We start from the raw sequence: 12,550 nt of genomic DNA, 5'->3' as shown, positions 1-12,550 counted from the left end.
TTCACCTTCTATAAACACACCTTGGTCGGGAGCATTTGTTATGACTGACGTTTTCCGAAGCTCCGGCAGGCTCTCCACCAAAATACCACGCAGGAAGAGTTTACCAAATTCTTTCCTGCTGCCCCGATTAAAGTTGGGCACCTTTTACTGTCGGAAAAGAAACAAAAATCATCTGCCTTAATCTGTCTGTGCGATCGTACTTTTGTTAGACAACAGCTGAAAGCCTCACGAGCCCGGTCCTCATCATGGGTATCTTGGAGAAAATCTCGGACATCGAGAAGGAAATTGCGAAAACACAGAAAAACAAAGGTAAGTTTGTGGTGGCTTTTCCGTGCGTCCAAACTATCCAAAAGATAAGAGAAAACCCTTTGTTGACACGTTTCCCCCACTCTGCCGCTCAACACAGCTACCGAGTACCATCTGGGATTGCTGAAGGCGAAGCTCGCCAAGTACCGGTCGCAGCTGCTCGAGCCGTCGAAGAAGGGCGAGAAGGGCGACGGGTTCGATGTGCTCAAGTCGGGCGACGCACGCATCGCCCTGATCGGCTTCCCGTCCGTCGGCAAGTCGACGCTGCTGTCCACGCTGACCAAGACGGAGAGCGAGGCGGCCAACTACGAGTTCACCACGCTCACCTGCATCCCGGGCGTGATCGAGTACAAGGGCGCCAACATACAGCTGCTCGATCTGCCCGGCATCATCGAGGGGGCGGCCCAGGGCAAGGGTCGCGGCCGGCAGGTGATAGCGGTGGCGCGCACCGCCGATCTGGTGCTGATGATGCTGGACGCGACCAAGCCGAACGTGCACCGGGATCTGCTCGAGTACGAGCTGGAGTCGGTCGGGCTGCGGCTGAACAAGCGCAAGCCCAACATCTACTTCAAGATCAAGAAGGGGGGCGGCGTCAGCTTTAACGCGACCTGCCCGCTGACCCGGTGCAACGAAAAGATGGTACAGACGATACTGCACTCGTTCAAGATTTTCAACGCGGAGGTCCTGTTCCGGGAGGACTGCACGGAGGACGAGTTCATCGACGTGGTCACCGGCAACCGGATCTATCTGCCGTGCATCTACGTGTACAACAAGATCGACCAGATCTCGATCGAGGAGGTGGACCGGCTGGCCCGCCAGCCGTTCTCGGTGGTGGTGAGCTGCAATATGCACCTCAACCTGGACTACCTGCTGGAGGTGCTGTGGGAGCACCTGCAGCTGATCCGCGTGTACACGAAGAAGCCGGGCGCACCGCCCGACTTTGACGATGGTCTGATTCTGCGAAGGGTAAGTTCTTGACGCACTGTCCTCGTGGTGGAAGTGGGACAGTAACCATTTCTTCAATTACAGGGTGTCTCGGTGGAGCACGTGTGTCACGCCATTCATCGCACGCTGGCGGCACAGTTCAAGTACGCGCTGGTGTGGGGCACGTCGACGAAGTATTCGCCCCAGCGGGTCGGCATTTCGCACATCATGAGCGACGAGGACGTTATTCAGGTCGTCAAAAAGTAACCGCCCCTATCTACCACCCGGTAAGAGCCCCCTTTCCTCTTTGGTGCGTCCTCCTTTCCAGTGCCGTTGTATCCTCACTCTCTGTTCCGCCCCGCTCGAGCGTCTGGATGAGTCGTCTTAGTCGTCTGCAATCCTTCCGCGGAAAGGACGCGTGAAAAGAATGTGACTGAAACCATTTTCCTTTCTCCAAATGGCAAAGTTCCCTTTTGTGGGGGCCCGCCTAATCGTTACAATAAAAACAGCTAAAACTTAAACATCCCCGCCGTCTGTGATACTCACCGGCGAAAGTAACGTTTTGCCACGGCTGCACACGGCTGATTCGTTTCCCATTCCTGATTATATTTACATACCTTTTTTTTTTGTTTATTCTCTACATCAATGCCTCCCCTCCACCCCCACCCTTAGACGATTTTCTCTCGTTATCTTCCGTTTACCTTCCCAGCCCCCCAAACATAGATAGTTTATAGCTGTACCGCGATTGTAAATATTCCCCTTCATTTACTATCTCTCTTCCATAATTAGTTTTCTGTTCTAATCACTCTCTCTCTCTATCTCTCTCTTTATATCTCATTCTTCTTTATCTAATCTGATAATACTTTTGCTCGATTATGAATGATATATCAGTATGCGCAGGAAGTGTGTTGCAAAATTAATCACCCACAAACTCCACTCTACCATTTGCGGCACCTTCCTGCTCCCCCGCCCCTTGAGTGGGCCCTCCAATCGGCCCAGCTCGTGTTGTAGAACCAAGGGGAGAGGCTGGGATGTTGCCGCTAATGTACACAAATAACTCACCCGCCTGTCAACACTTTTTCAATTCTGGATAAAGGGGATTGTCCTATCTGTTCGCGATTCACTACCAATGTAGCTGCAGCACACCACCCTATCTATGGCTGCTCCCTATCCTACTTTGCAGTGAAGGAAATGCTGTGAAAGAAACGTAAAAAGGAGGATCCTGCACTGCTCCTGCCAAAGCCTACTGAGTGCCTTTCAGTCCAGCAAGTGGATGTCCACCCATTCCCCGAATCCCCATTTGTACGATATAAGTTTGCTCCTAAACCGAGAGGTGGTTGCCACGGGAGACAACGTGCACAGTAAGAATAGTTAGTAAACGCTGGTAAATACGCAAATGCTCGGCACGCCGTGTCAAACTCAGCGCCGGCATTCGGAAAGCCATCCGGTGGAAGAAAAGAAACCCCCCAAAAAGTTCGAAGCAATCGGAGACGAAGAGCACCCCATTCAGCGGATCTGTTCCTTCTCCCCGTCGCTGCCTCAGTACCGCCCGTTGCCCTCGTTCCCCATGTACTGCGTCCACCGTTGCTGGTCGTAGCTGTGCAGCTGGGAGCACACTTCCCGCGCCGGATTCAGGTCGGCACTGCACGCACAGCCAATCTCGACCCGGGTCACGATGATCTGCGTCTCGTACCGTGGGTACTGGGGGGCCAGTTCGGGCAGCCGGGCCTTCAGACACTGGGCGAAGAACTTCTTCTCCAGCTGTACCATGTCCTCGTTGCGGTACGTACGGTACGCTTGCATCTTCTCCTGCACGCAGGCCAGATCGGAGTCGAGAAAGAGCGGCGGATACTGTTCCGATTCGCGCACGTTCATCACAAACACGTAATCGAGCGTCGGGGATGAGGTGGTGGGAGTGGCCGTTCCAGCTGCGCTGGGAATGGATTTCAGCAACACGCCCGAGGATGCAATCGAGGGAAGAATGTTTTCATTTGGAAGCACCGACGATCTGGTCGACGTGGATAGCGGTGGCTGGGTTGGCGGTGGCACCGTCGAGCTGACCGCCGTGGCCACGACCGACCCGACCGTTCCCGTCTGTCGGCGTGCCTTGCTGTTGCTGTACTCGTAGTTCATGGCGTTGACGTCTAGAAATAGAAAGAGGAACATTTCAGCAACACTACCATCCACGCCATTGGACTCAAGCCACCCGTCCCACTACCGTTCATCGCTTCCTTCGCTTCCTTTTCCATCTCCAGATCCCACAGCGTCTCCTTCGAGCCCTTGCTGCCCGGGTCCGCATTCTTCAGGTCGTCCACGATCTCGTCGTTCAGCAGCACCTTCTTCACGATCTGCGAGCTGGTCGGGTTGGACTCGTTGAACACTTGCTCCTCCAGCGAACGATCGTGCAGGTCGATGTCGTCTACCAAAAAAAAACAAAAGACCGATGTGTTTATCGCTTCTAGGAAAAAAAGGCCATAGGGAGCACCACCACCACTTACCGAATGCTCCAAACTTGCTGCGAACGTCACGCCCGTTGGAGCGATAGCGTGGACGCTTGTACGGTACGGGTATGGGACGGCCCTCGTCCACCTCCAGGGGCGGTGTGCCATAGTCATAGTCCAAACCACCCAACGCCGGGGCCGGCGGGATTTGATTCGTCAAGTATGGGTCACGCTGAAAAGCCGAAGAAAGAAAAAACAAACATTCATCACCGTTGCAAATGCTTTTCGTTCCCCCCTTTTTCCCCAAACGCCTTCCTTACCGCCTCCTGATCGATCTGATCGTACGGCAGATAGATGTATGGTTTGCGCTCCTCCCCCCTTCCCTCCTCAGCCAGCTCGCCGCCCGGTTCCTGATCGTTCGCGTTGTAGATGTACTTCTTGTACACATTGTTCAGGGCCAGCTTTTCCTGTCGCTTTGCCTCCTCCTCCGCGAGCGCATCGATCGACTGGCCCATCGGCTGGCTCTGCTGTTCGCGAAAGATGTCCTTGCGCCGGCCACCACCGTGCCCTCCCACCGCCGCCGCCGCCTGGCCCGGCCTGTCCACTACCACACCGACCGCTTCAGCCGGACGCTGGGCGGCGGTCGATGGGGCCAACTTTTTATCCATATGCACATCGTCGCCCGGCCCGTTCGCCGGCTGCCCGCCGGCGGATGCCGCCTCGACCGAGTTCTTGCGCAACGTTGCGCTGCTCTGGCCGTCGTTGCGGCTCCGCAGCTTCATCTTGGGATGCTTCATCGGTGCCGCGTAGCCCGGAGGCGATTGTTCCGCCGTGCCGGCGCCGGTTTCGTTCAGCCGGATCGTTAAGTCGTCCGACGAGAAGATGACCGCACCGGGCGGTTCGACGTGGCGCGTGATCGCGTACAGCTTCAGCACGGACGATTGGTTGTAGCGGAGGGCGCACGTGTCCGCCCGGGACTGCTGAATGACGTCGCTTTCTGGAGTAAGTTGGAGTAAGAAAACAACGGTTCACTGGAGGAACAGAAACAGGACAGTAAAGCGCCTACTACTTACCCGGTATGAACTGGTACTCGTCCGTGGTGTCGGCCGTGCGATTCCGGCACTGGGTCTGCCAGTGTAGGAACAGATCGCCACCCCCGGTTTGGGAGATGGTAACGCCGCCCAGCAGCCCGTTCGGGCCGCCCGAATCCTTGATCGTGCTGTCGAGGAACGGTTTCCCGTTCGTGCCGTTCACGATCGTCGTCTGCGAGTAGTAGTAGATCGGGAAGCCGGGCCCCGTGTTGTACTTCACCATAAAGTCCGTCACGTTGTCGTGGTCGAAGTGGCCGGGCACGATCGAGCTGACGCTCTCCGAGTCGGCAATGGTGAACGACCACAGCTGCGTGCGATTCGCACCGTCGAACGCGTACACGGTCGAGTTGAACGAGCTGACCACAATGTCCTGCACGCCGTCCCCGTTCAGGTCGGTCAGTACGGCGGGCACCATGAAGCCGGACGATTCTAGCCGCACGATCGGCTCGAACGCACTCTCGCCCGGGTACTTCATGAGGTTCTCGCGCCGCAGCACGTACACCCCGCCGGGTGAGTTCTGGCCGCCCGTTACCACCAGAAACGCATCCGCACCGGTGGTCGGCCCGGTCGTAAGCACCTGCATCGGGACAAACATTTCCTCCCGGTAGGGTGTGGGGATGCTGCGCAGAATCGCACCGGTCGCGCCCGATATCAGCTTGATGTGGCCACCGTGGGCGCGCTGTGTTTCCTCCACGTGTACGGCGAGGATGTCGGCGATGCCGTCGCTGTTCAGATCGGGCACCACGTTGATCGTGTACAGGTCGATGCTGATCTCGGCGTAGCTTTCCAGGTCGGAGTAGTCCTTCAGCTCCCACAGGATGCGGCCGTTGCGCCCGTCCAGTGCCAGTATGAGGCCGCCGCGCCCGGCCGCCACACAGTCGGCCCCACCGTCCGCGTTGATGTCGATGTCGCACTTGAGCGAGAAGATCGTGAACGAGGTCCACCGCTGCCAGAGCGTCTGGCCATCGAGACCGTTCAGTGCGAGCAGCCCGCCGCCGCACAGATCGGTGATGCCGGTTTTGCGCGACGTGCACTGGGGGATGTAGCCGCGGATACCCTCGTCCACCAGCTCGTCGATGCCGTACCCGACGATCACGTCCTCCACGCCGTCCCGGTTCACGTCCAGCTTGCGGAGTGGGCTTTCGCTGTTGACGCGAGCAATGACCCGCGTCCACACGCTCTGCACGGTGATTTGCGTGCAGGGGACCATCTCCAGCGTGCCGTTGAGGGTGCTGGGGTTGGCGTAGCTTACGCTCCCGTCCGCACCGGTGTACATTAGGCTGCTGAACTTGTCCCGGATGACGGCACTGCTGAAGGCGGACTCCTTGTGGAACCAAATCTTGATCTTTTGCAGCGGTTGCGGGAAAGCCGTGAGGAGCAGTGCGGCCAGTACGATGAGTCCTGTAGGGAGGGGGAGGATGATTGATGTGAGTGGTAGGTTTGGGGCCCCTCGTACACCCTCTCGGGTATGTAATAGTGAACCCAGGGAAACTATAAACTCTCTGGAGTACGAGCAAAGGTAAAGGCAGAACTATCCTTAACGTCACACTAGGTCTTAGAATGGATTGTGGGCCTACCTTCATGTTGAATCTGAAATTCTGCTTCTGGAACTAATCCCGAAACTAGCACGAATATAGAACTTATGACGAATTTATGCTGAACCTAGAATTAATCTCAACCCCATCCCTGTTCTGACCCTAGATTTTAATCCAATATCTAGACCTTGAAAACAATTTTAAACCAATTGCGGCTTTTTAACTGATCCTATTTCTATTCCATTTAAGTTACTGAGGCACAATACTATCTCACTAATTGAACTGTTTCCGCATCAGTCATATCCATGAGAATAAACACTAACTTACATATTTCGATTATTTAATTGATGTCATAGTTTCTTGAATTATTATCAAGTCTACAGTGATGTTGAAATTAACCCCGAAACCTATCCCAGTTCTGATATTGATACTGAAAGACATCTTCAAGTAAGTGAAGATGTAACTAAAGTTAACTTCTCTCGGTCCTTCCACTAATTTCGCACGTAACTCTTGATTATGGAGATACTGTTTCCGAAACCTATGAGTGTGTTGGAATTGATCCCAAAGTGTCGGAATCTATTTATAGTCTATTGAAAGCTATTCATGAGCCTCGTACGTCCACTTTCGTATCTCAAAGGCCCTGAGTGTCCTGGAGGCTGAACATATATTGTTCCTACATATCATTTCAGCCTTATCTAGATGCAGGACGTCCTTCTAAAAATCATCCAGGAATTGGAGCTGATACCCAAAGCTTATTCCTTATTCGATTCCTTACGATTATTCCTTGCTGCGTTCTAAGGCATTCCGATCCTGTCTGTGTTAAGGATAAATTCAAAGATTTGCTCAAACTGAATGGTCCTAGTATATTTCCTAAAAAGGATTATCCTTGGCACCTGGGTTGAAGCCACAGGACCCATATCGCATAAGCATCAACCTAGAAGAAGACATACGCTGATAGATATGTTTGGTCTATTCATGCTCCTATTAACCGCAAACAGTTGGCAAACTAGCTAGGAACATGAGACGCAGCAAAGACCAATAGTTGTTTCATCCACCACCATCATTAAGCTTATTAGACCAACCACCTGGACGTTGGAGTCACCACAGGATCACAACAAAGACGGCTGATTAGCGTGAACTCGTGCGCTAATAACGCGCTTGGACAATGTATGTAGCCAGACGGCGGCGCTCTACCACGTGCCCTGGACAAACACTTCCATTTCAAGGACCGTTAAATTAGTCCTATGGGTGGTTCCTCTCTTCTGCCAACTCATCCGAAACAGTTCGGAAAATTCACAACAGCAAAAATAGCCCCCGGAACACAGAAAACTTCATCATCATCACCATCATCGTCGTCGTCATCGTGCACACAGCGGGTGTCAATAATTCATAAACTCATTAAAACTAACAACCGGTGTGAATATGTGGTCACTCTGCCGAGACTACCCACCCCGAGGGTGCAAACACGCACCCGCTTGGGGTTGAGAGGCGCTAGGTGGGCTCACCCGCGTGGTTAACCTCTGCGGTTTATCCTTTTCACATTTTTTTTTTGTGTGGTTGCAAATTGCGTTCCCTATTGCGTCTTACGGTTTTTGGAGTCCTTGCCCATCCACCCCCATGCCCCCGCCACCCACCACCCACTTACCGATAAGAACAGTCACCGCGGCCAGCCCGTAGCAGAACGGCTCGCAACACTTCCAGCACTTCCGGCGGCGGTACTTCTTCAGGATGGGGCTGGAGGAGCGCACGCCACCCGCGCTGCCACCGCAGCCCACACCGCCGCTCCCGTTGCCACTTGTTGCTTTGCCGTACCGGGTGCGCCTCGGTGCCATGAGCGGCCGCTTCGCGCCCCGATCCTCGTACGTGCGGCAGGTGCGCCCGTCCCGTATGAACACCTCGTCCTCCACGTCATCGCTCAGGTCCTCGTCCATGCTGAGGCTGACGCTGTCGCGCACCACCAGCTGCTCCGACGGCTGGTACGGTTTCATCTTCTTCCGTATCAGCTCCATCGTGGCCGCCTGGACCGCACGGCCGCCCTTCCGTCCCGCTGCGAGCGTTCTTAGCACCCGGTGCACCAACTTGGCAAAAACCACCAATAACGGGTTGGACGGCCGTCTATCCTTCAGCCGAAGGCGTTCTCTTTATCTTCCGGAAAGAGACAGAAGCAGCAGCAGCAGCAGCCGAAGGACGATGTCGTGTTGTGGGGGAGCTTTGTTGCGCTTTTAGCAGATTTTCCGCTCCAATTCGGACAAACAATGCTATAAATACGCAGAATGCCTGTTGCCTGCGTTGTATTGTGACCTTCTTCCGGGGGGGGGAGGGTGGTGGTCCAATCACACCAGCAGCCACCACACCATGGTTTAGCGCGAACTTCAACCCCTATCCGGAGGGTGCTTTTTCGCTAACATATGTGACGGAATGGCCGTGTGTCCGTGCAATGTTCTACAAGCTTCGCGAAACGATTTGAAAATGCACCTTTTCGTACAGCTGCTTCTACTTTTCACTTGCAGGCTCCACCACCACCCGATAGAAATGGGGGAAATTCAAAGTTCGTTACTTCTGACTGCACAATATGTGCATACAGCGAAGCCGTCGGGGGGAGGAGAAGTTTTTCTTTCCTCGAAATTCACCCAGCAAGTACACTGGCAACACACACACACACACACGCGCGCACACGTGAAAATCGGTCCGCACCAGACCAACGTTCGCTAGCGAATGTGGCGTGTGGGAAAAATCACCACGAAAAAAGCTTCACCTTCTCGCCGTGTGCGGGTTGGCAAACAGTGGAAAACATCGTGGTGAAAAACGCTTTCTGTTGATAAAGACGCACACGCACGTACATTGGGGGGAGAGGGAGCGAGAGTGCGGCTGGTGAATTCCGGAAGATGACACATTCAAGTGCACCGAGCTGCTGCGCACTGCGCATGTGACCACCTTTGTGTGTCTCGGTGGGTGAAAGGGAGAGTTCGCATCCCATCATCGCATCAACCGTTTGGGTGGCCGGTTCGCGTTTCGGGGCGGTCTGTTCTTTGACCCTTTTCCCAATCTTCTATCTTCTGCCTTTGCTTCGGATTGTTCGCTTGTTTCGGTCAATTTGCTATTTTGATTCAAACATACCGACCGTTATTTATTGATATATAATAATAGTATGGTAGAAGGGTAGCTGGACCACCATATGTCGTCGGCTGTGGCTTCCTCCTGCTGCGACGACGGTGAGGGCGTTTCTAAAAAAACGAAGCAAATAACGAACAAACAAAAAATGGAATCGAAAATCAAGTGGATGGTGCGCGGAACACACACACACCCCCCTTTACTTGCTGGCGCCGCCACCGCCCCAGCCGAACAGGCCCTTGACAAAGCCGGACATGCCGGCCGTCGCACCCTTGCCGGTCGAGCCCTTCTGCTCGATCTTATCGTCCAGCGAGGGAAAGTCGACAAAGTTGAGGGCCAGATCGAAGAACAGCGGTTTGGCGGGGATCGGTTCCATCTCCGGGATCAGCTTGAACACGTTCGGGTTGCGCGAGTTCAGCGTGGCGTCTTCCTTGTAGTGCGACAGCCGCTCGTACAGCGGTTTGGAGGATTTTTGGCTCTTGCCAAACAGCACCGTATCGTCGGCGGTGTCGTCCTCCAGCACGCTGTACGCGTGGGCCGAAAACTTGCAGCCCTCGATCGTGGCGATCAGCTGCTTCAGCTCGCCCCGCAGATCGAAATCCTTGCACGGCGTCTTGCTGCTCGACGCATCGCTCGCGTACTTGCGCGACCGCTCGTACATGGCGACCGCTTCCCGCCAGCGCTTCATCGCCACGAGCGTGATGGCGATGTAGTAGCAGCGGAAGGCGCGGAACGAAAGGGCCAGCTGTTCCATCTCCGCCTGATACGCGGCATCGTGTTCCATCCCGCCGAGCTGCTGCATTTCGGTCACGTTCTGCAGTATGATCTCGTACAGCCGGGACAGATCCTGCGGTTTCGTTTTCTTGCCCCCGCCGCTGGCCAGCGGCGTCTTTTCCGCCACGTTCGGATCGTCGAGCGTTAGCTTGGCCTGCGCCACCAGGAACAGGTTGCGCTCGAGCGTTAGCTTCAGCCGGGTGTACGACATGTACGCCAGCAGATACTGGATGCCGATCAGTCCGCCGCCGGCCGGACCACCAGCCTCGCCGGCTGCCGGCTGGCGCAGCTTGGGGTCCTGCTTGATCTCGTCCTTGATCGCGGCGATCGCGTCCTTGCAGTCGAGCAGCACGCTCTCCAGCATTTCGATCTTGGCCGGGTAGTCTTTCGCCTTCTCGAGGCTCCTGCCCAGCTCCTGTATGCTGAGCAGAAAAAGCCGCACCTTCTCCGGGCGCACCGTGACGCTGCGCCCGCGCCATTCCATCATCTGGAACGCTTCCATGCTTTCCGCCTTCGTCTGCGCCACGAGATGGCTCAGATTGCCCAGCAGCCCGGCCTGGCCGCGCATTTCGAGCAGATCGTTCACGGACGCGTTCTCGCCGACGTTGTACGCGCAGTAGCGCAGGCTGGGCTGCAGCTCCTCCACCTTCGCGCGGTAAACGGTTTGCTCTTCCTCCGGCATGGCCTGGGCGAGGTTTTCGTAAATTACCTGCGCTTTCTTCAGGTTTTCTGCCGCCGATTGCCACAGCCCCAGCTCGAAGTGCAGCGAACCATGGATCCAGGCGGAGTACGCTTCCGCCTCCAGCTTCGTGCGCGCGTCGCACCGCTCCGAGGCGCACAGGTCCTGCAGCTGCAGCGCGTACACGCACGATTTGCGCAGCTTCTCGATCAGATGGAACCGTTTGCGCGGTTCCGTGTTCGATTCCTGCCGCAGCTGCATCGCGTACGACCAGGTCCGCTCGGCCAGCATGAGCGGGATGTGCAGGAACCGCTCGTCCGAGTTCGGCTTCTCCAGGTTGGCGAGCGTCACGTTGCGCTTCTTGTAGTGGCGCCGGTCGCCCTGGGGCAGGTTGAGCGTTTTGCGGAGCCGCTTGACGCGCCGGGAGCAGTAGCCACGGTAGCGCTGGAAGTCGCCATGCCGGAGACCGTGCTGTAGCTGCATGTCCTTGATCAGACGAAGTACTGGAGGTACGGGGAAGAGACAGAGATACAGAAGGGCAATTAGTGTTTGTTGCCGGGGGGAGGGAAACCTTTCACATGCCACCATTCAGAGGTGCCTGCCTTACTTTCCACCGTAAACACTTTCATCGGGGCATCCGCCGCTGGTTCTTCCACGTCCATGTTTTCCTTGTCGGCTTCGACATCTTCTCGGCCTACCTCCGCCTTTTCTGCTTTCGATTCAACCATAATTTATCCGATTTGGCTGGTAAATATGGAATAAATTGATACTTTTCCTGAGAGCACACCAAATTCACCGATTATGTTTTTTTTATACGGACACGAAGACAAATCGGCCCGTGCTTCCCATTTGACAGTTTGTTGTCGTGTTGACAAAAACTGTTGACAGCTCAAGCGCGCCCGCTGCGCAAAATCGAGCAGTTTCCTGCGAAGGAAATCCCGCTGTGCAAAGCGACGGAAGAACTCGTTGCCTTTCGCTCATTTTCTCATGCCTTCTTTTTCCCCCCTACGGCTAATTTGTCAATCAGCTCGTCGAGCTACCCGTCCTTTGCTCCGCGTCCTACCCCTCGTCTGAGGGCGTTGTCGAAGGTTTAGATGTACAGGTGTCCCCCGAGATACGACTGTATTTGGGATCGAAAAAATGTCGCAAAGCAAGACGTAAGTCGAATATCTATGAATATAAAGTTTATAGCTGAAGTTGAAGAGTTGGAATCTATGATATCGTGTATTTTATTCAAAATAATGTTCGATAATGTAATAATTATATTTTAAAAGACGTACACAATATAGATATTCAAGATAGAGTAGTTGTGGAATCTTTGGAAATGTGTGTATAACGGTTATTAGCCTAGAAATTCAAAAAAATACATCACTTTCTTGTCAATGACAACTTTTAACTGTCAAAATCAAAATCGTCGTATCTGCGAATCGTCGTAACTCGACGGGGTCGTAACTCGGGAGACGCCTGTATTAGTGCGCCAGACGGCCAATGGCAGCTCCGTGCTATCAGCGAGAGAGTGACAAGTTTCGGCCTTTTCGCTCCCGACCGGCCGTCACATTCCCATTCACATAGAGGTCACATTCCTTGCGCTGTGTGTATAAGTGATTCGAGACCCGGAAATACCAGAAAATTTTCAGCACATTCAAAAAATTTCTTTTATCGTCATTATAAACCATCTTACATGATGCT

The 12,550-nt window shown here is 54.4% G+C and overlaps 3 protein-coding genes across 3 annotated transcripts; 1 reads left to right on the top strand and 2 right to left on the bottom strand.

Moving 5' to 3' along the window:
• Positions 1–1,751, top strand: LOC1269371 (developmentally-regulated GTP-binding protein 2). Its single transcript, XM_308001.6, has 3 exons — positions 1–309; positions 407–1,272; positions 1,336–1,751. The coding sequence occupies exons 1-3, from the start codon at positions 246–248 to the stop codon at positions 1,495–1,497; spliced, it is 1,092 nt and encodes a 363-aa protein (XP_308001.3). The 5' UTR covers positions 1–245; the 3' UTR covers positions 1,498–1,751.
• A 64-nt stretch (positions 1,752–1,815) lies between these two features.
• LOC1269372 (uncharacterized) lies at positions 1,816–9,249 on the bottom strand. Its single transcript, XM_061640591.1, has 6 exons — positions 7,943–9,249; positions 4,745–6,163; positions 3,992–4,668; positions 3,729–3,903; positions 3,449–3,649; positions 1,816–3,374 (listed from the first exon to the last, which is right to left on the bottom strand). The coding sequence occupies exons 1-6, from the start codon at positions 8,304–8,306 to the stop codon at positions 2,770–2,772; spliced, it is 3,441 nt and encodes a 1,146-aa protein (XP_061496575.1). The 5' UTR covers positions 8,307–9,249; the 3' UTR covers positions 1,816–2,769.
• Positions 9,250–9,397: 148 nt separating this feature from the next.
• On the bottom strand, positions 9,398–11,762 carry LOC1269373 (signal recognition particle subunit SRP68). The gene is made up of 2 exons (XM_308003.6): positions 11,469–11,762; positions 9,398–11,364 (listed from the first exon to the last, which is right to left on the bottom strand). The coding sequence occupies exons 1-2, from the start codon at positions 11,587–11,589 to the stop codon at positions 9,608–9,610; spliced, it is 1,878 nt and encodes a 625-aa protein (XP_308003.5). The 5' UTR covers positions 11,590–11,762; the 3' UTR covers positions 9,398–9,607.
• Between the last annotated feature and the right edge of the window lie 788 nt (positions 11,763–12,550).

The sequence above is a fragment of the Anopheles gambiae genome, chromosome 2, assembly GCF_943734735.2.
Source record: "Anopheles gambiae chromosome 2, idAnoGambNW_F1_1, whole genome shotgun sequence".
Taxonomy (NCBI): domain Eukaryota; kingdom Metazoa; phylum Arthropoda; class Insecta; order Diptera; family Culicidae; genus Anopheles; species Anopheles gambiae.
The sequence above is the reverse complement of the archived record's forward strand: the minus strand, read 5'-3'. Positions and strand labels throughout refer to the sequence as shown.